Source organism: Acyrthosiphon pisum, chromosome X (assembly GCF_005508785.2).
Source record: "Acyrthosiphon pisum isolate AL4f chromosome X, pea_aphid_22Mar2018_4r6ur, whole genome shotgun sequence".
NCBI classification, from domain to species: domain Eukaryota; kingdom Metazoa; phylum Arthropoda; class Insecta; order Hemiptera; family Aphididae; genus Acyrthosiphon; species Acyrthosiphon pisum.
Window position 1 is genome coordinate 131451988 of NC_042493.1, and position 21953 is coordinate 131473940.

General features: G+C 29.3%; 3 protein-coding genes across 3 annotated transcripts; 2 read left to right on the plus strand and 1 right to left on the minus strand.

Annotated features, from left to right (window-relative positions):
• Positions 1–6640: 6640 nt before the first annotated feature.
• LOC103309916 lies at positions 6641–8888 on the minus strand. The gene is made up of 4 exons (XM_016805760.2): positions 8640–8888; positions 7840–7911; positions 7406–7777; positions 6641–7338 (listed from the first exon to the last, which is right to left on the minus strand). The coding sequence occupies exons 3-4, from the start codon at positions 7702–7704 to the stop codon at positions 7029–7031; spliced, it is 609 nt and encodes a 202-aa protein (XP_016661249.1). The 5' UTR covers positions 7705–7777; positions 7840–7911; positions 8640–8888; the 3' UTR covers positions 6641–7028.
• Positions 8889–12350: 3462 nt separating this feature from the next.
• Positions 12351–17292, plus strand: LOC100165942 (acetyl-CoA acetyltransferase, cytosolic-like). The gene is made up of 8 exons (XM_029485520.1): positions 12351–12396; positions 14144–14283; positions 14380–14492; positions 15331–15530; positions 15623–15852; positions 15918–16106; positions 16259–16421; positions 16946–17292. The coding sequence occupies exons 1-8, from the start codon at positions 12351–12353 to the stop codon at positions 17062–17064; spliced, it is 1200 nt and encodes a 399-aa protein (XP_029341380.1). The 3' UTR covers positions 17065–17292.
• Positions 17293–19460: 2168 nt separating this feature from the next.
• On the plus strand, positions 19461–20801 carry LOC107884175 (F-box/SPRY domain-containing protein 1-like). The gene is made up of 2 exons (XM_016805765.2): positions 19461–20036; positions 20107–20801. The coding sequence occupies exons 1-2, from the start codon at positions 19544–19546 to the stop codon at positions 20496–20498; spliced, it is 885 nt and encodes a 294-aa protein (XP_016661254.1). The 5' UTR covers positions 19461–19543; the 3' UTR covers positions 20499–20801.
• The last annotated feature ends 1152 nt before the right edge of the window (positions 20802–21953 follow it).

A 21953-nucleotide genomic window follows, 5' to 3' on the forward strand; every position in this document is an offset into this window, starting at 1 on the left:
TAGACTCGTAGCATTATTATATTATTTCTCCGTGTCCGATCGAGATAATGACAATATTGATATATGTATTTATGTCCGCACGCAACTAACTGACTGTGTACGATCAAATGTCTATTGATATAATATATGATTTACGGCACCCATTATTTCGTTATGAAATCTTTTTTCGTTGTTGGTAAAGTATAGTGTATACTCAATAGTCATATTATTATGACGTATGTTTGTGTATACACGGATGATTACTATTAAGAAATTCATCAATAATATCACTATTTTAGATTCTGAGTGGAACGATGAATGTATTGATTTTACAATGATGTGTGTTTCTTTTTTTTTTTTTTTTCTTTTTTTTGTGCTACGATTTTCAACTTCAGTATCTTGTTCGATCAGAAAGTGAATATCGTTGGTGCATTGGGGAGGTCAAAATTTAAATTTCCCAGTAGTTTTCAAAAGCGCCGGGAAAAACAAAAGAAAAATTAAGGAAAAACGGGAATTTTTACGCAAAATCGATTTTTCACAAAATTGAATTTGGTTTTTGGTGTAACTTTAAAACAAATGACCGTAGATACATGACATTTTCAATGGTTGTTTATATTTCCATTTTCTATACACGATAACATTTTCAAAATATTTTGATTTATTTTGAGCTCTTTACGGACATTTTTATTTTCCATTTTTTTTTAGTTTTTTTTCTATAAATATCAATAAAGTTTTATCTGTTGGGCCAAAAAGTGTATAAATTTAATACAAAGCTCCTGATATATTGTTACAATAGCAGCTGAAAAATATTAAAAATATATAGGCACAATTTTTTTTTTATAAGCATTTAAAGATCGAATTTTGAAAAAAATTATCAAATTTAAGATTCAATAATTATTTTGTCGTTAAAAATTTATAAAATGTTCAATTTTTGTATCTAAGAATTGAAAATTTAAAACAAGATTCCACGTAAGTAATTAATTCTGTTACCAAAAAATCTAAAAAATACATTTACACAGTTTATTTTTATAGTCATTTTAAGTACAAATTTGGACGAAATTACATATTAAAAACCTAGGATAACTATTTTAGTTATTTTGTTGTGATTGTATAATATTATTTGTGGGTACTTGAAACTTCTAAAGTATACTATTATATATCTATGATAGTACCACGGTTTTTTGTTGAAGTATAACGCGTTATAAGTATCTAATAGATATTATGATATGATTAATTTGGAATTTATTATAGGTACCTATTATAGGTCAATTTTTTTTTAATACCATATATAATATCATGTCTTATACCTAGACTGACATACCGTCTCTGCTCAGAATCGTTTTTCTCATACAATGATATTATATCATTGAATTCAAATTTAATACCATCCATTATACAGTGACCCACTGGCCACTTCTAACCTACTGTACAGCAGAGCGACATCCACTTACCCACCTTTTTTTAAATTTTTTTTGTTCCTGGGGGGGGGGGGGGGGGGGTTTGAAATAAATGATATAATATCATTGTATAAGAAAAACGATTCTGAGCGAAGACGGTCAGTCCGCCTATAATATTACTAACTACTAAGAATATTAATTATGATATTATTGTGAATAAAGTAATTTATATACTGTAACCTAATTGCGTGGAACTTTGTTTTAAATTTTCAATCCTTTGATATAAAATTTAAATATTTTATACATTTTTAACTACTTTAAATTATAATTAAACTAAAATTACTTTACAATGATTAATAAACAATTTCCCTTTTTTAAATCTAATTAAATGAAATTGTCTACAGCTTCAGCCATTTGAACTTTGAAGACTATTAGTGTAAAATCATTTCTTTAAATTGACAATTTATTACGTAATAACATAATATTATAATAATATTCTGTGGTTAAACCAGAACACCAGATTCCACTGGCTGTGTTATGTACCTACTAAACATTTTTTTTTCGCGTTCCCAGAATATTTGAATTGAAAGTTAATATTTTACTATTATTATTTTTGAGGGGTCTAATTTTTCTGTTGGTACGTTTTGACGGGTCCTCAAGCCTCCCCTCCATTTCTTCATGTGATTAAATATCCACACTGACAAATAGTCTCCACTCAGTATCATTTTTCTTATACAATAATATTATATCATTGAATTAAAATTTGATACCATCCATTATACATTGACCCACTTGTAACCTACTGTACAGCAGAGCGACATCCACTTACCCACCTTCTTTTTTTCAAATTATTAGATTACTGATTACTTATATTTTGATAACGTCCAAAAATTAATAAAAATATGTGACCCACTATTTGAATATTGGTTATTTGTATTTTTTAAAATATGTTTGTAAATGGGTGGGTCCTCAGAATTGTCTTCAGCAATACACAGGTATTTATTTGAGGATAGTGGCGACTTGTCACTGCTACGTCACCACCCCCACACAGCCGTCGCTCGTCTGTTGACCGCAGTTATAGTGATCGAATCATAATTCATAACAATCATAACTGCGAGTCTAATCTTTCATCCGTTATCCTAACATTTAAATCTTAAAGAATACTTTAACATATTAAACACAGGGATAAAAATCGCGTGTAGTACAACTAGTGATGTCACTGATGTGCCATTATAGGAATATTCACCAAGGAATGTATCATTTACAACCATAAGTTTAACTTAAAACTGAAACCTATGATCAATATTTAAAAACTTAATATATTTCCGGGAAATTCTATTTATTATATCTTATTTAATATATTTTTTTTTATTTGTCCAATTTAATGCTAACCTGGATACAAATTTAATTCATGTTCTACTGAATCAAATAAGACGCTATTTTTATTTTGCATATTTAATGGTTTTGTATTTTGTTACATATTTCGGGATTTTAAAAATAAAAATGCTTATTTCAGTACATTTTTTTTTTAAAAACAATTTAAATTAACGAACTACACAATTAATTCCACAATTTGTATATATATATAAGTTTTATAGGTGGTAAGTAGGTACAATCTACCACGCATTGACGTAAAATATAAATATACTGGTACTTAACTACTTTAATATTTACATATTATTTCTTTCATTATAAATTCGTATTTTTATCATTGACAGCGATCGTTCACAAGATTCTTACGCGTTTAACATTAGAAAATCACGGACAGGTAATTATTAATTAGAATATATTTTTTTATAGATAGAGGATAACTCAAATATTTTAATTATTATTTAAAATATAATACCATATTAATCATTATTATTATACACTAGTATATCCCCAAACAATTTATTTATTATAAACCACCGTTAGTCGCATCGCTGTCTAAAAGACCCGGCATTTATAATTTTTCAAATTACGCATTATAAGTAATTTACATTATTTTATGTCCTTTAATGCCTTCAATTTCCAAGTCAAGCTATTATTTAATGCTATTTAAAACAATTATGAATTTTTTTGTTGAATTTATAGGTATTTACAAACCTATCAAAAAGACCGTGTGTGACTAAACTCGGAATTAATATTGTCCAATATTATTTTCGTCAGCGATTATTTTTTTTGATACAAAAAAAAAACGATCATAATCGTTCATTATTATAAATGTATTAATTATTATAATTCTTTATTTATCATTAAATAATTAAATGTAAAGAAATATTCATTATATATATACATAAAATTACTACCTACCTATGTAAAGTTGTTAATAGAAGTTTTTTTTTTATATTTTTCATTTGGCCTGCCCTAATAAAAGTGTCTAGTTTCGCCTTCAAAAAAGAGGCAGTGTTTCTCTCCTATATTATGCATGTTATAAACATATAAACTTTCCTCTTGAATGACTCTCTCAATTACAAAAAACCGCATCAAAATCCGTTACGTAGTTTTAAAGATCTATAAGCATACAGAGAGAAAAGGGAACTTTGTTTTATAACATGTTAAGAAAAACAAATTAATATTCTTATTTCTTATAGAATTAAATAATTTTTTATATTATAGGGTAATATTAAAGATATTATAGGCAATAATTTTTATAATAATTGATGAAAGTTCTTTTTATATTTCAGCACGGTTTTAAAATGAACCAATGAGTGTGGGTTATTTACAATGTCGTCCCTAGGGTAGGGCGAACGAGGCCTCACCCTGGGCCCCGCTTTTGTAGGTACAATAAAAAAATGTATAATACGATATCATACATTTGTATTATACAAATTTACATCACTAAGCATATTGGAATCCTTTGAAATTTTGATTGCCTACATGTTAATAAATATTTTGTTTCTTTTCTTTATTTAAAGCTCTAGCCGACTGGTTTGGATAAAATGTACATACTTTTATAGTGTTTTAGTATATCAACTGTCCCTCTATTACAAATCACACACAGCGAAAGTGTATAATACTATTAAATCCTCAGATTTTACAATTTTCTTCTCATAAGTCATAATACGATTCTATGGAATGCTTAATAATATCTAAAATATTTATTCGATCAAAAAATCACTCGGTAGTTTAAACCAAGGCTGGGCAAGTAAATGATTTTTTTAACTCAATTAAGTTAAGTTAATATGCATCAATAAAAAAGTTAAAAGTTAATTTAACTATTAGGTTAACTCAGGTAAGTTAAAAGTTAATACACACTTTTTGTAAGTTAATTTCTTTATACAAGGCTAGCGTACTTAATTTTTTTCCAACCCAAAACTAAATTATAGACTATAGTGTTTATACTTTATACAGTATATGTTCATATAAGTTAGATTACAATGATATAAACGTTTAACTTTAAACAATTCACGGTAGGTAAGTATTTTTTGACATGAAAACCAAATAGACTGAAATAGTGAAATATAGTAAAATTAAAAACAAAATAAATTAACTTAACTTACTTCTTAAAATTAAAAATTAACTCGTTAATTTCACGTTAGTTAAAAAAGACATTTAGTAAGTTAACAGTTAATTTAATGAAAAGCCAAAATAAAACTAGTGAAGTTAAAAAGTTTAAATTAAATTAACTTTTTAACTCGTTAATGCCCAGCCTTGGTTTAAACTAGTCGGTTCCACTAACGAATGAAAACTATCGAGTAGTTCGTTCGATGGTTTTAAAAACAATCGATCGATAAATAATAATATCTATTCAATCGAAAAATCATTGTGTAGTTTTTCAAACTATCGATAGGCAATCGATAGTCGGAACTATTCGGTTGTGTCCATCACGGCCCGTCTCGCGGCACGGCCAACGGACGACGCGTCAATAAGTCAAATAGTTGTGCCAAGCCGTTGTTCCGTTCAGTGCAGTTCGCACGTACCTGCGCGCGGGCCGTTTCAGTGTTTGTGTGCCGTCCTTTTGCGTGAACTTCTGACCCGACGGAGCTAACTTCCGCGCTGTTTGTACTGTTTGGCCGCCGTAAACCTCGTGTCGAGCCGTTACGCGTTCACACCTCGTCGTCGAGGTCAGCAAGTGCGTTTAGTGTTTACCTACCTATTGTCGGGTGCGATCGACCGTGTGTTACCATACTTGTTGTGCGCCGCCGGACGACTCGCACAGACCGGCACACCGCTGTAATACCAGCCAAGGTCCGCATCGTCACCGCCAGTGGTGACTGGTGAGTAGTAACGTTACGCAAATTACAAATTACTGTAACGAAATTACTTTTGCAATAATGCTGTACCTAGCTGTAGTTTCATTATATTTTATTTAAATCAACGCAATTGTAACGAAATTACCGAGGGGTAAATACCTGACAGAAAGTTTGTACACCAGATTACTGATTTCAATGATTATACCTATGATTACCCATGATTTACTACAAAGATTACCTATGATTACCAATGATTACCCATGATTACCTATGATTACCATCACCTTATGTACACTGATTACCCCCAAGGTGTTTACCCCTCGGAAATTACTTTTTAAAAGTAATTTCTATGGAGTAACGTGTTATTTTTCACGTTATTAAAATGAGTAAAGTTAAGAATGTATAATGTATGATAAAAATTAAGGCAATAATAAATAATAATAAATAACAAGACATTTAATTTGTACTAGGTATGTTAAAATTAATTATTTTGCTTATATTTATAAGTTACAGATAGGTACCTACATCTAGTCATTCATATCACTTACGCCTATTAAGCTAACTATGAAATAAAAGCATACCCTGTGACAAATGTAATAACTTATGATTAATAAATCAAGGACAAATATAAAAAAAATTCACATAAATTATAATAATTAATTATAACATAAAAAATATTTTAACAGTAGTATAAAAGTAAACGAACAGTTTTTCAAAATAAATTGGAAAACACCCCCAATTTAGAATTATGTAGAATTATGAATAATGAATAATTTAAATAAATTGTATAAAGTATATCAAAATATTTATGAAGTTACAGTGTTATGAATACAAAAATTAATATTTTTTTAAATATTTAGAATGCAAGTGATAATTATATTTGTATTCAACAGTTTATAAGATAATAACTCATTTTATTCAATACAATTTTTACTTTTAGTTTCATTAGTTAGAAATACTTAAATTTAATGGGACAAGCATACACAATTAATTCTTTTGTACAAAGAAAAAATAGTAATAATAATACAAAATAAAATCTTAAATTAAATAGGTATATAAATGAGACATACAGTTTTTATCCTGCATTATTTTAACATAACAATAAAAATGAAAAATGATTAAATATAGCTAAAAGATTCTAAGCACAGAAACATACTTATATTAAATTAAAGCATAAATCAATATAAAATAACGCATATGTTTATCTTTCAGTGAAATTGAAATTGGTAAATAGTATAAGTAGTTTTTAATTATATTTACTTTGAAATTTAATTACAATTTCAAACAAATAACTTTAACCTAATAATCGAGCTAATTATATTAACAATAGTTTAAAAAATATTTATAACATCTAATATGTTAACACTATAACTTATAAAAACAATAAAAAGTCTATACAAATGTCAGTTATAAAATACAATATATGTAAATTATATACTATATTATATAAATAATATAAATGTTTATAACCCTACTTTTACTTTTTTGCATGTCCCCAAATATGTTTTTCAAGTTCTATCAATGAATCAAAACCTTCATCGCAACATTCACATATAAGTTGTCTACTCGGTTGTCTAGGTGGGTTATTGGTAATTGGTAATTCACTTAATTTATTTATACAAGCGTCCAAATGTCTGAGCAATTGTCGAGGCAGTTGTTTACGTTTATTTAACCTGCGATGGCAAAACAATCGATATAAAAATGGCTTTTTTTTAGAATCACATTTTAGATATTGATGTTTGGAGGTCATGTGAGCCGACAAAGCAAATATAAGATTAGTTTCATACCTAAAAAATACAAAAATATTTACTGTTAATAAGAATTAGTTGAAATTTATTGATGTTTTATACTTACAGGCAATAATTACATTTAAAGAAGTCAATAATCTTAGGTTCTACAGTCTCAAATGATTTTAACAAATTTGTTCTTTTGGCCAATTCATGGACTACTGTTGTTTTATATTTTGATGTTACGCAAAGTCCCAAATAATTAAATAGGGTTAACTGTTCATTACAAGGCGTATTTCCTGGAGTAGAAACAATATCCACATGTTTATGTATGAACTCAAGCAGCGAGGAAATCTCTAAAACTTCAAGTGTTTTGTGTGACTCTTGACTTCGGAGAAACACATCACAAATTGGACATTGAAACATTGGTGATGAAATAAATTTAAGAGGTGAGGCCCGACCGCCATCTTTGTGTTTTCCTAGTTTACATAAACCAGATCTGAAAAAAATATATTTATAAATTACAATATGTTCAATTGAATCCTTTAAATCAAAATATACTTTTTGTTCTCAGCAGTTCTGTGAATAACACATACTCCCTTGGGACTAGGCTTTGTTAATGATGTGTCCAACCTTTAAAATACAATTTTCTCATTACATATTTTATAAATTTGTAACTACAAAATAATTTGCAAATTTTAGAAATTTTGATGAATTTGGTCAAATTTTAAACATTAGATATTATAAAAAAAATTGTGACTTTGTATCTTGAATATTTCTCAACTGCTAATATAACAGCTTATGAGGAATCTTGTGTTCAATTTTCAAGAGTTTTAGCCCAACTTTTACATCTTAACATAAATGTATAGAAATTTGGTGAAGATTTCAAGTATATATGGAAATTCATTTTTGAATGAATATAAATATAAATAATGTTCACCTAAATGTTTATATTAGTATTTTGAATACATTATAATTTACATTTTTGAGCTTTAATATATAAAATTAAGACATTTTCAATATTTATTTTTTTTTTCAAAAAATGTTGATTAAAATTATTTTTGCTTGGTGAAAAAATTTGAAATGTAAACATCTATAATAGGTTACACATAATATACCAATTAATGAATATCAAAAATAAATAAGAACAAGTGATTTATGAGCAATTAAAATTTAAATGTTGACAAAATTCTTCAAAATCAAGAAATGTTGAACATGTATTCTTTTTTTTTTAAATTAAATTTATCTCTAGGTACTATTTAGGAACGTAGCTAGGATTACACAATTAGGGTGGCCTAATTATCACCTAAATTTTCTTAATACGAAATAAAGGATATTTATAAATATATATAGGTACATACCTATTTACAATGTACACAATATATTAAATCAAATAACTATGCATAACCTAGAAGCCACAGCTTTTTTGGGTGTAGGAGTTTTCTTTTGTCTTGTGGTTTCCGAGGTGGTTTCTTTTCTGTAACAAATATTATATTTTAATATTTAAGTTTGACTATAAATTCTAGACTAATCTATCATAACAAACTTTTTTTGTTTTGTCTTCTTTAGTGGTCAAGTTAACTCATCAGTTGAGAATAAAATATGGAGTCCAGTATCTAAAATTTAAAATTAATTACTTTTAATAAAATATTTTTATTTTTTAGTTTTAACACTTTCAACGCCGCTGACTCGTATATGCGTCAACAGAGTTTATTCCAACAGGCCAGTGATATGGGTGGTTTTAGTTTTAGATATTTCCGTAATTTTTGAAATCATGGGTAGTGTTGAACGTGTTAAAATAATAATATTGAATTTTTTTACAAATCAATAATAATATACTTACATTTTTTTGTCCATTTTCATTTTATTGAACACTATCACTATGACTATTTACTGTAGTTTGGTCTCTGAAAAACAAATATATAATATTATATTAATACAATAGAATCTGTTAAAAAAAAGTACCACATCATGTAAGTGTTACCTACATCTAATTTCATTTATTTATTAATAATTAACGGGCGGTACCCTTTGAATACAATAGATAATATAAATTTGAATAAATAGTAAGAAATATACATTAATACAAATAATAATAACAATATCACAATAATAATGCTTAAAAATAGAAAAAAAATCAATTATTCACTTCCATTAGTAGTTATTCAAATCCTAATAATCTTAGATCTATTCTGTCACAAACTCATAACTTACTAAATTTCTGTGACACTTATCTTACATATATTAATTTTTGTTACTACTTACTTTCTGACTTACTTCTTACTCCATAATATTCATTTTATTGAGAGCAAATATTTTGTGATAAGCCTACTGATATATCATATATAATTAAATGTATTATAATTTACATGACCATTGCCTCAATTACATACATATACCATTTATGTTCGCTTTTGTAAATTATGTTTATACATCAAAATTAATATAAGACCAAGTGTCCTGCACATCTAAATATTCTGTATTATTCCTATATTTCTTGTACATTTTTACGAGAACCAATAGGTTCAAAAATTAGTATTTTTAAAAACTGAAGACATAGATATTTCCATTCATACTAAATAATAATATTAATATACTATATATGAATATATTACACATATTATTATACTGATAAAATTATTTGATTTTTAGATAATTATTTATACTTATTTGTTAGTTTTTTTTTTATTTTGAATATTAAAAATAATTATTATTTGAGGAACATGACATAAAACATTTTTTATTTATTAGTTAATTAGTTATTTATGTATTTTAATATTTATTACTAAACTCTACAATATATAATATAATCGAATGTGTCCTAACGCCGTGTCCTACGTAAATCCGACAAATGCGACTAAAAATAAAACAGTTTGTATTTTGTTGCATCGGTCGCATTGTATTACGACAGAACAGCATGGTCAGAATAGAAATTGCTGGATTTACATAGGACGCCGCGTAACTCCTGACTGACTGATTGATAAATATAAAAGTTAGTAAAATTTAAACAGTAGCTATTCTATTATTTTAATTACTAAGAATAGTCGTTATTCAACAAACACATTAAATTATATATAACACTTAAGTATTAACTTCACAAACTTATTATTTTACAAGTTGAATCCTCTCTTCCTTGTGTTTTACATGCAATAAAAAGGAAAAACAGGCCCCCGGGCGAATGGTGTTGCTACTTACCTACCGCACTCTTATCAAACCTCCGTCGAAGTTGGCACCCGGAATATTTAGAAGTGGTATCACTCTATCCTCTCTACATTGTTTGAAGGACACAGGTGCTCGAGTTGGAAATTGAGTAACTTTTAAGGTATAAGGGATAAAATAGAAGACTCAACAACATTTTAGGTAAGAGACCTCTCAGGAAAGTCTTAATTAACTTTCGTCTACGGTCGACTAGGGATTGAAGGTCGAGAATCTTAGAGACTGGAGAGTGATCGTATGGGGGACATTGAATGCCTAAAATGAAACTTGCACACTTTAAAAACTTGCGTTGGACTCTTTCAATCTGCTAAGATTCATTTGCAGTATAATTTAGATATTAATTTACTTACTTGAATTCACATTAATTGATTTAAATGTGTAGCAGAACCGAGATTTGTGCAGTATTTGTCTCACTAAATAACAACACATACGTATTTAACATAATATAAACATAAACGTAGCCACGACGCCACGTAAGTCTTCTCTCGAACTATGGCTTCGGGAATGATTCATAAAATATTATCACTCACTAGTCGTTGTTTATAGTTATCACTGAAATAAACTTATCAGTATAAATATTTAGAAGAATGCCCCCGACCCATTATTCTTCTTCTTTCTTTGTCTAAATCTGCGAAAGAGACGGACATTGTGTTAGAATTTCATGTGAAGCAATATTACAACAAAAATATTTTATCGTCCGTAAATATTTATACTGATAAGGGTCGGGGGCATTTGTCCGAAAAATGATAAGGTAGCTTCTGTTCGCGGTGGCGGTTTTTCATTGATCACCAGTTGTTAACGCGGATTATACAGCGCGTTGCAGTGCGTTGTATATTTTGTGTTTTATAAACACGTACTACACGCCTCGGTTGTCTCACGAAGATCGTTCCGTATGCAAAAGTGGTAGCGATTGAAATGTCGAGTGCGGTGTGGTGGAGGAAGTTGTTTTGACTGGACGAGCGCGACAGTCGTGAATTTATTATCTTATTCCTGTGCGGGTAAACAACCTGCACGACGACTCAGCTCGCAGCCGAAGCCTAATTTACATATAAATATATTATTTTACGTCGTAAGCATGAACTAAGGATATATATATACACATATATCATCGTTATTATATGCATATATAATAGTTATTATAGTGGCCTAGTATTCGCTTTATCACTAGAAAATCCTTATCAAAATGTAACTCAAATAACATGTCAGATATTAAAAATATAATTCAGTTACTTTATATTATATTTATTTGCGCTAAAGTAGAAAAGTCTAAATTGTATTTTTATTTTGGATTAGGTCGTATATGCTTCGGGTTTATATTATAATAACTACAGGTAAACGATTCATAAAAAAAAATTTATAAATTAAATGAACGACCCAATAAACGCACTTGTTTATTTAAAAACGCGTTCGTTTGAAAAAAAAAAACTCGAACGTGAAGTCGTAAACGAATTCATTTTTTCAGTGAACGTTCCGAACACATAATATATATATATTGCACTATTATTATGTAAATTATATTATTATATATACCTACATATATATAATACTATTATATATACATACAAATATTATATTATTATTATATATAATATATATAATCTATAGTGACGTTCCTGTAGTGATAACGTACTGTCAATTGTTGGTACACTCGGTTGTCACTTGGTTATTAACATGATAAAAAAGTAACGTACAATCAGAATGCGATTGGTCGATGCGGCAAGTTGTTACCAGCTGATGCTTATGACTGCGTACAAGTCACTTGTAACAAGTGTAATTTAATTGCTATTCGGATAGGTATTTTCGTGTTGGATTCGTTGAAATTTACAATTCAAGTCCAAATTAATTACTCATTTAACATGGCCAATGAAGTTTACATTGTTTCTGCTGTTCGTACACCGATAGGTAAGCATTACAAATTTTATGAAGTGGCCTATACAGTGGCCCATTGTTACGTGCAGCCCTTTCAGAATCCAAACGATGATGTAATTTGAAATAATAATACTAATTTCAAAGTAATAAAATGTGTTTTAATAATTTAGAACAGTCAATTATGAAAATATAGTAGTAATGTTGAATGATTTTGTGGTAGTTGCGGTGTATAATGGCTGGTGGCGTGAAGTGACTTCGGTCTTGCTGGTCCAGGTACATCTGATCAGGCTGTGCTCCTGTCTCCCTTATATATGCTGTCAGCTCCTTTGATCTGGTCAGTATACGGATCTCGCAGGTGCCTTGGGTGTGGCCGTAAAAGTTGTTGTTGTTGTCGTACTGAAGAAACCGCCGCCTTGTGTTTATAGTTTGTTATGGATAAGATTTCTAAATGCTTTTACAAGAAGAACCGCATAGTATGGTTTGAATAAGTAAAAGCAGTTTATAATACCTTCAGTTATACATTCTAAATACATGCCCATTACACCATACACGGAACGATCTGTCGTCAAACAGCGTTTGACAAACAAAATTGTCTCGTGAATGGGTGGTTTTTGTCAGGCTGCCGTCGAATCCGACAAACTGAACTACACAACCATTGTACGATTGGCCGATTGGTATGACAACAGATCGTTTCATGTGTGTACTGCGTCGGGTTTGACAGTTGATTGGCTTGTTGGTTTGACGATAGATCTTTCCGTGTATGGGCCACTAGGTATTAGATGTAGAAATATTATTTTGGCATGGACGCAGTTTAGCACTCCCAATCACTTTTAGAAATGTTATGTATTTCGACGAGTTAAGTACAATGGTGCTTTCAGAATTTGTCCGTCAGAGTAAGTTAAAAGTTATAACCTTTTGAAGTTAACGATTTTGCGTAATTTATATTCTACCTGAATCAACATCAAAATTGCAGTTTATATCCAAAGCAATTTTTGGAAATATCTTTGCATGGTACATTTTGAAAAAAATATTCACCAAAAGTCCCTTCAGAGCTAATCTGTATTTGTTTCACTAAATTACCTATGCACTCAAGTATTAATTTGTGTTAAGATTCTTTTAAATGATATAATTTCATTTGTAACTCGTTATTGGTATTGTGTTGAGCTCTGTTATGCGGAGCTCACTTTATTACTAATTTGATAACCAATTGATTAAATCAAATTCCTCTGATAATATTTCTTTAGTATATGTCTTAAGTAAATGTCTTAAATCAAAAATTTAAATTTTCCGTTTATAGTATTCTTAGAATCAAACATTTGTATATTTTTTTGGTACAGATCACGTAAATCAAAACCATAACATTGCTCACCTAATAGTATATACCAGATCGACAACCTTTTTAATGTCAAAGGACAAAAATAAATATACAATTTTTCACGGGCCACAATTTAAATATATATTTTATTTTATTTTAAACATACATTTAGTTTATTTAAGTTCATACTGTTAGGTTTATTAATTTAACAAGGTATCTAAAAACAAAAAAAGTTTTAATCCACAGTATCTAGTCCATACTATCTTAGTTCATTTTAGTAAAAAAAATGTATTAAATTGTGTTACACTATAAAATAATGAATGGCAATAATATTTCTTTTATTACAATTACAGTTTAAAATTAATTGGATTTATTATTTGTCTATATCATATATATACATTTGTTTGATTTAATGAACAATCTTTGAGTATAATAACATTTGGTTTCCAATTTAATAAAATTAAGATTTTGTATTTACAATAGGTTCGTTTGGCGGTTCATTGTCGTTTCTGAAAGCTCATCAATTAGGCTGCATAGTGATTTCAGATGTTCTTAAAAGAGCTAATGTCAATGCAAATGAAGTATCTGAAGTTATTCTTGGACAGGTAAACAAAATATATAATATATCACATTATTAGTATATACTTTTTAGTAATTAATGTGTGTGTAAACAATATGTAACATGTATGAACATTTCTTAGGCCCTTACAGCTGGACAAGGTCAGAATCCAGCTAGACAAGCTTCAATTAATGCTGGAATTCCAATCACTGTACCCGCTCATGTCATCAACATGCTCTGTGGATCTGGGCTGAAGTGAGTTAAAATTAAAATGTATGAGCATTATTTATAAATTACTTACTTATTTATATAAAACTAATAAGTAAGTTTGGTAGCGGTGTCGTATGCTATCTACGTAATAAATGTTATCTACGTTTTTTAAATTAGTCAACACAAATATCACAGTAAAGATTGTACCAATCCGACACAGTATGTTGACTTCTGCCTATCCATTTCATAGTTGTAGTTACTTTCATACCATGTGCCCAATACCAGACGAGCTCTACTATATAGCATAAACTTAATCCGCTATTACATTTTCCTTTAATATAGATATAGGTGAAAAACAAATTTTTTTTTTACGAATGGACTGATAAGTTTGACAGCCATGTGTTTGGCAACGTAAGTATTTTGATTTCACAAATTGCCCATCGGAATTTCGTTTGAGGCTATTTTTATTACATTCCTTGAGAACGCCACCACACACTTCATTGTTGATATGGATTTTTCACAAAATTCTTGTTTAGGTAATACACCTTTTTGTTTTAAAAAATTCACACAAGTATCATCAGTATAAATAATATATCTTTGTAAATCACCAATTGAAGTAATTTTGAACACAAATACAAATGACAAACACACACGAATAGTTCACAGACACAACTAATTGTTGAAAACCCATAGGTCTAACTTTGTAAAATGTAGATAAATATTATTACGATTATATAGATAACATCAGACGATAAATAGTATTTGTAGATAGCATATGACACTCGTATTTATTCCGTAGATAGCATACGACACTGCTATCATAAGTTTTGTAGGATACAAATTATTTAAATTGTATTAAAAATAATTGGTAATTATTCCCTAGGGCTGTGGTTTGTGGGTACCAGGCAATCAAATGTGGAGATTCTTCAATTGTAATTTCAGGTGGTCAAGAGAGTATGAGCAACTCTCCTCATGTTGTCAATATACGATCTGGGATTAAAATGGGTAACGCAGAATTGACAGATACAATGCTATGCGATGGACTGATAGACGCATTCGACAACATACATATGGGCATGACTGGTAAGAAAAGAAAAGAAAACATTACATTACATTATATACACAGTTAATAATGCTATGCAATTAAATACTGTTTAAAAATATTTTGCTTTCAGCTGAAAATATTGCTGAAGAGTATGATATTTCGAGGGAACTTCAAGACAGCTATGCTTTGGAGTCTCAGAAACGGACAGCTGAAGCTCAAAAAAATGGTTACTTCACAGATGAAATAACACCAGTTGAGCTAAAAGTACGACGAAATACAATCATATTTGACACAGATGAATATCCAAAAAATGATACTACGTTATATTCATTAGCTGCATTGAAGCCTGTTTTTAAATTGGTAATATAAAAAATATGAAGTAATTTTTTTTTAAAAATAATTTGAATGTGATTAAACATATTTAGAATGGTGGTGTAGTTACTGCTGGAAATGCTTCAGGAATAAACGATGGTGCTGCTGTTGTACTTCTAATGAACGAAGAAGAATGCAAAAAACGAGGTTGTATTCCATTGGCTAAAATTGTAGCTCACGCTGAGTGTGGGGTTGATCCAAAAATAATGGGTACTGGACCAATACCTGCAGTGTTGAAGACTGTAAGTATAAACAATGTCTAATTAGTGACAAAAGTAATTTTAATACAATATTTAATGTACCTGATGTATCTTATAACGTATAAAAATAACTGTGTGCATGATTGACATAATTTACAGCGAGTAATTAAACCAAAATGTTTTTACTTTCTTAGATTGAAAAAGCTGGTTGGACAATGGATAGCGTTGATATTTTTGAATTAAATGAAGCGTTTGCTGCACAATCAATTGCTGTAGTGCGGGATTTAGGTTTAAATCCAGATAGAGTGAATATCAATGGAGGTGCAATTGCATTGGGTCATCCTATTGGAGCATCTGGTATAGTATTTTTTTTTTTAATTATATGTTAATTGCTTACATTAAAACTGAATTGTACAACACAGACAAAAAGAATGTTCAATTCCGATGAAACGTCATTCGCGCCAGGGATTATTGATGCCAGTCATTAATTAAGGAATAAAAATTACTTTTAAGTAAAAAAAAATTAATGAAATACGGCCTTTCTACAGGGTGTGAGAGTTTTTCCTGTAAGACATGTTTTTGTACATAAAATCACACCGCCTCCAACTCTATCAGTTTTAAAATATGTCATTTTTAGAAGACTGTTGTATTTTACTTCTATCATACGCACCGGGGGAAAACTGCAAAAATACATGCGCAGTAGTGTGTTAAATGTTATAATGCCATATTAAGAGGATTTCAGCTTAATATTTGTTTTTTCTAACAGACCCACACACATCATAGATTGCATTTTAACTTTATATATTTTATTATATTGTAATGAAAAATTGCTTTTAAACAATTAAATTAATGTGACTACATTTTATAATCCTTTTAATTAGGTGCTCGAGTATTGGTAACACTGGTGCATGTCTTGTTGAGAACCGGCAAAAAACGAGGCATTGCATCCTTATGTGTTGGCGGAGGTATGGGTATTGCTGTGGCCATCGAGACAGTTTAATCAATCAACACTTTAAAATTCACTCTACAAGAGGACATCAGAAGATTTTAAGAAAATTATAAAACTATTTAAACTTACTCTGAGGTTATGGGTAGGAAATAATTAGGTTACTTTAGATATAACACCTAATATTTTAATTATTTTAAATATGCACCAATAAGTGTGGATATTGAACGTACTTTTTCATTATATTAATATTGTTTAAGTAACAAACGATACAATTTTCAAGAACGCAATTTGATTATATATTTTAATTCATAATAATAATAATAATATATTTAATTTCTTATATTTTATAATTCTATATGTTAAACTCTGTTATTTAAGTTAGTAATTTACAACAATATATTATTTTATATGATTTTTTTATGTAACTAATGTATTTTTCATTGCAAATTTGCCATATTTTTAATGTAATTATGTGTGGTTTCTAGTTATGAGTTATGAGAACAATATATTATGAATCATCACCTTGTATGTAGGATCAGTGCTAAATATTATTGTCAGAGGGGGTGTACGGTGTACATGTACAAATAAAACTTGCCAACTTCATTTTGTAATTAAAATTTTATTTGAACCAATGTCATACAATATTTTAGGTACCTAAGTATATAAATACTTGGTTGATTAATTAAATAAATGAAAACAGAAACAAAATATACTCCTCGTATACACATACACCACTATAATAACTTACTCCATATTATAATAGTTGAAAAAATTCAATAACCTACTCTAATTAATAATTTCTATCGTAAATTAATATTGTTTCAAATATATACAATTAATAGAGACCAGTGTTCTGTTCTATCTGGGCAGGTGGTTAACACACTGGCGTCTATCGTTTAGCGTTATGCGTGTTCGGTTGAACAAGTCGTTCGCGGTACAGTCATAAAGAGCTGATGAAAAAGACAAATACTAAGAGATGGCGTCACAGTAGTTTGTTGACTTTTCTTTACAGATGTGGATCTTTTCATATTATATCATTGTTCGTTTTCAATCCTTTTAATCCATAGAACAATATAATATAATATATAATATTGTTCTATGCTATTATTTACCTACAATCGAGAATTGTATATTTGGATAATGCCGACTTGACATTTATAACTTTTATATTTTATCATTAATTACCGTCTCAAAAAGTTCGTGCGCCAGTTCCGCACCCAGTGCTAAACACTCGTGTAGTTTTTCAAGATGGTACACGTTACACCGAAACTCGTAGTTGTAGATGGTACACGCAAATGGCACTCGGTGCAATAGTGCAACTAGGCGGAAAACGCTATAATATGACTAGACAGTGACATGAACTCACATCTAGTAGCACAATTCCCCAAAGTAGCTACTAATGTAACTCTCTTAAAATGTAATTGGAATTTATTCCGTAATAAACAATATTATTATTATTATTATTAATTGTAGGTCTTCCATTAATTATGTATGGGTCATTCTGAGATAATACTTCCAAAAGTCAACAATGATGGAAACACTGTTGGGTGGGTTGGTTGTTGGACACGGGTTATATTATACTAAGTGTCTAAGTAATAAATAATAATATTACCCGTGCCGGTTGGATACCGAAATATCGTTTGCATTGAATACTTGATTACGGAACAGATAAGTGTGATTACAACATATTTTTGCCATGTTCTCATTTTATCAATATTGATAAATATTAATATTGAGGTGGCGAACCTACCATAGACCAGGTCTAACTCATACTGTCGGTAACCATATTTTTCGAACGTCGACCGCTGTTGTACCATGGTAGTATTCGCTGTGTCGTCGTAATCGTTGTCGACGGTCGTTACTCGTTACCGCGAACCTGTAAGCACGCTCTCGATCTCGTTCGCCTGCACACACACTCGAAAACATCGAACTACCTACAACTGGCTACTCGCCGTTATTTTTTCATTCGCTTTCGCGACCGTTGTGAAAATTTTCTTTGCTACAATCATTGTCAATACAATAAATTGCTTTTAAAACGATTCCTTGTCGTTGTCCGTACAGTGCTCATCGATAACCCGCGTGAACAGTAATTGTTGGAGGTGTTTCAATAGAGGACAGCGATACATCCACAATAAGTTTTAACACCTGTCATCACATTAATACTGACTACCGATAACACCTATAAATCGATGAGGAAAATCAATAAAATATCAATTGTTCAGTTTTGGGACGCACATTGTCACTATATAGACATTTGGATCGAACAACGCTGAGTTTTGGAAGGCACGGTTATACAATTACCTAATGTGAAGTGTTATAAATTTAAGTAATAATTACAAAATACATAATAACAAATAATTTATTTTGTCGCGCAAAATTATACTTTTACGTTACTTTTTTCGTTATTACTGATTGACAGATATAATAATTATTATAATTATACATATTACATCTAATCCCACTAAATAGTGGTTTGAATTGGAAAACAATTAATCTATTTTTAATTGATTAACATTCGAAAACATTTATAATGAACGTTTGTGACGCACCACAACCACAATACTTACCCGACTTGGTGTTGGACATTATATTTTCAAACTTGAAACTGTCCGATTTGTATAGCTGCATGTTGGTCTGTCGAAATTGGAATCGAGCAATTAACCGTGGCAGATCAGAGTTATGGAAATTGTTGTGTCGCCGTGAGTTGACCGAAGAGTTATTGAACTCAAAAGATTTGTCATCGCTCCAAAGCCATAAAGATAAACTGCGTGCCTTATATAATTCATGGAATCCAGAAGATTGTTCCAAGTATATTTCTGTCAGTAATCATGGTTTCACATTCATTAGCAGACTAAACAAAGATAGATTCATTAACGGGTACCATGTCATCGACAATTTTCATTCCTCAACCTTTCCCATGTTCTTTCCCGGTATCGTAATGATGAGTACAGATATGATACGAACTAAAACTGGTTATACCACCGGTAAACACATATGGGAAATTACATTTAATGGACCACTAGGTAAAAAGATATTCAATTCATAAAATACTAAACAAGAAATTATTGCAAATATAAATTATTTTGTTTATAGGTGGAGTTGCAATGATTGGTGTGTCAACAAAAGAGGCACCATTGCATTGTATAGGTTTCAAACCTCTGTTGGGCGCTAACAAGCATAGTTGGGGTTGGAACTTAGTCAGTAACGATTTGGAACACAATGCAATATCACATGGTAACTACCCATTGTTAAAGAATGCTCCTAAATATAAACTTGGTGAAAAATTACTTTTAGTACTAGATTGTGATAATGGTACTTTGCACTTTGAGAAATGTGATGTATTTTTAGGTATAGCTTTTAAAAATTTACCTAAAACTAAATTATATCCTTCGGTGTCAGTTGTTCATAGTGACAGTAATGTATCAGTACTGTATATTAGTAACACAGGGTCTGCGCGACAGCAATCGGGGCAAACCCAATTCTGATCATGCTATTCCTTGCAACACAATGTGGCAGAATACAAGCTTTTTTGATTTTTGTCGCGTTGAGTTCGCTCATGTAGGCCATGGTCTAAGCCTCAATATGATTTAGGAAACCTAGTTTTTGTAAGAATTCAATTTAATACATTATAGAATACTGATTGACATAAGGTTTAAATAGATTCCTTTATTGATGTTTTAAAATCTAAAATCAGTAATTAAGTAATTAACTGATTTTTAATTTAAAATACATAGTTTAACTTCATAATAACTTACACATTTTCATTTACTAAAATTAAATATTATAACTTTATAGATTAATGTAGCTTATGTTTGTAAACCTTTGAAATTACAAAATATAAATATAATATCAGTATAAGTTATTTTTGTTGTGTATGGAATTGAATTAATTTTTGGTTTATATTAATTAAATAGTATAATTAGTATTTAATTATATTTAATTTATTTTACTACTTCTAATTTTTGTTGAAAACAACCTATAGTTAAATTTCCCTGTTATTTTCACCTAATTAAAAAAAAATTGTAAGATGTTTAAATATATTTTAAATAAAATTTCTTCTCAATATTTTTTAGTTTTTTGAATTGTACAATAAATTAAATATGTATAATTTACTAATATGTGCTTAACCTAACCTTATTGTAAAAATAAATGACTGGATTTTTTAATAAAAATTTGAATATGTAAATGTGTTATAGTTCAAATCCATGAATTAAGATAGTACCTTTTGTCTTAATTCATTGTTGAATCTAACAATTTCATAGAGTGATACTATAGAATTACCATCATCACATAACATACAATTTAAATTTGAATTAAAAAATAACAGGTACCACTACCCAGGTGCCACGATATTGAGGTTTAAGCAATACTTATATTTTCTACAAAGTCTACACTGTGCTGGTCTTTATGGCAAATATGGCAATAGCCTATACCAGCGGTCTCTACATACCTTTGGCTTGAATAGACTTCTGAGTCTGTTAAAATGCTAGTATAGTGTAGTCCCTATTAATATCATACATTATAATATTTAAATTTATAAAATGAAATAAAAACGAGATATTTATTATGCTTCTATTGAACTATAGTAGGTACCTAATTTGTTATGTATTTCTTAAAACATTTCCCATAAACATATTTAAAGAATTACAAAAAACCAATATTTTTTATTGAGTTACCTGTGGACATTAAAATATTTGATGGAGAATTTCGCATATAATTTTTAGTTAATTTTTTGTGTAGAATAAATTTAAAGATCGGTAGTTTATTGGATTTATTTTAAAATTTATATTTTTCAGTAATTCTGGACAATCAATCAAATTATTTAATAGGTAATTTAAATAAAAACTTTAATTTAATTTGCATAAATCGTTGTTTTAGTGACTGTATATTAAAAAAAAACGGATTGCGGATTGTAACATTATAGTCAGAATGGGGTGATC

Excerpts from the sequence above, each read along its gene's own strand:
- LOC103309916 (XM_016805760.2), bottom strand. The coding sequence starts at position 7,704 with ATGTTTCAATGTCCAATTTGTGATGTGTTTCTCCGAAGTCAAGAGTCA. Across the intron at positions 7,339-7,405 it reads TTTAAATGTAATTATTGCCT|GTATGAAACTAATCTTATAT; the intron begins GTAAGTATAAAA and ends TGTATTTTTTAG.
- LOC100165942 (XM_029485520.1), top strand. The coding sequence starts at position 12,351 with ATGGCCAATGAAGTTTACATTGTTTCTGCTGTTCGTACACCGATAG. Across the intron at positions 12,397-14,143 it reads TGCTGTTCGTACACCGATAG|ATTTTGTATTTACAATAGGT; the intron begins GTAAGCATTACA and ends AATAAAATTAAG. Across the intron at positions 14,284-14,379 it reads CTGAAGTTATTCTTGGACAG|GCCCTTACAGCTGGACAAGG; the intron begins GTAAACAAAATA and ends AACATTTCTTAG.
- LOC107884175 (XM_016805765.2), top strand. The coding sequence starts at position 19,544 with ATGAACGTTTGTGACGCACCACAACCACAATACTTACCCGACTTGGTG. Across the intron at positions 20,037-20,106 it reads TACATTTAATGGACCACTAG|GTGGAGTTGCAATGATTGGT; the intron begins GTAAAAAGATAT and ends TTTTGTTTATAG.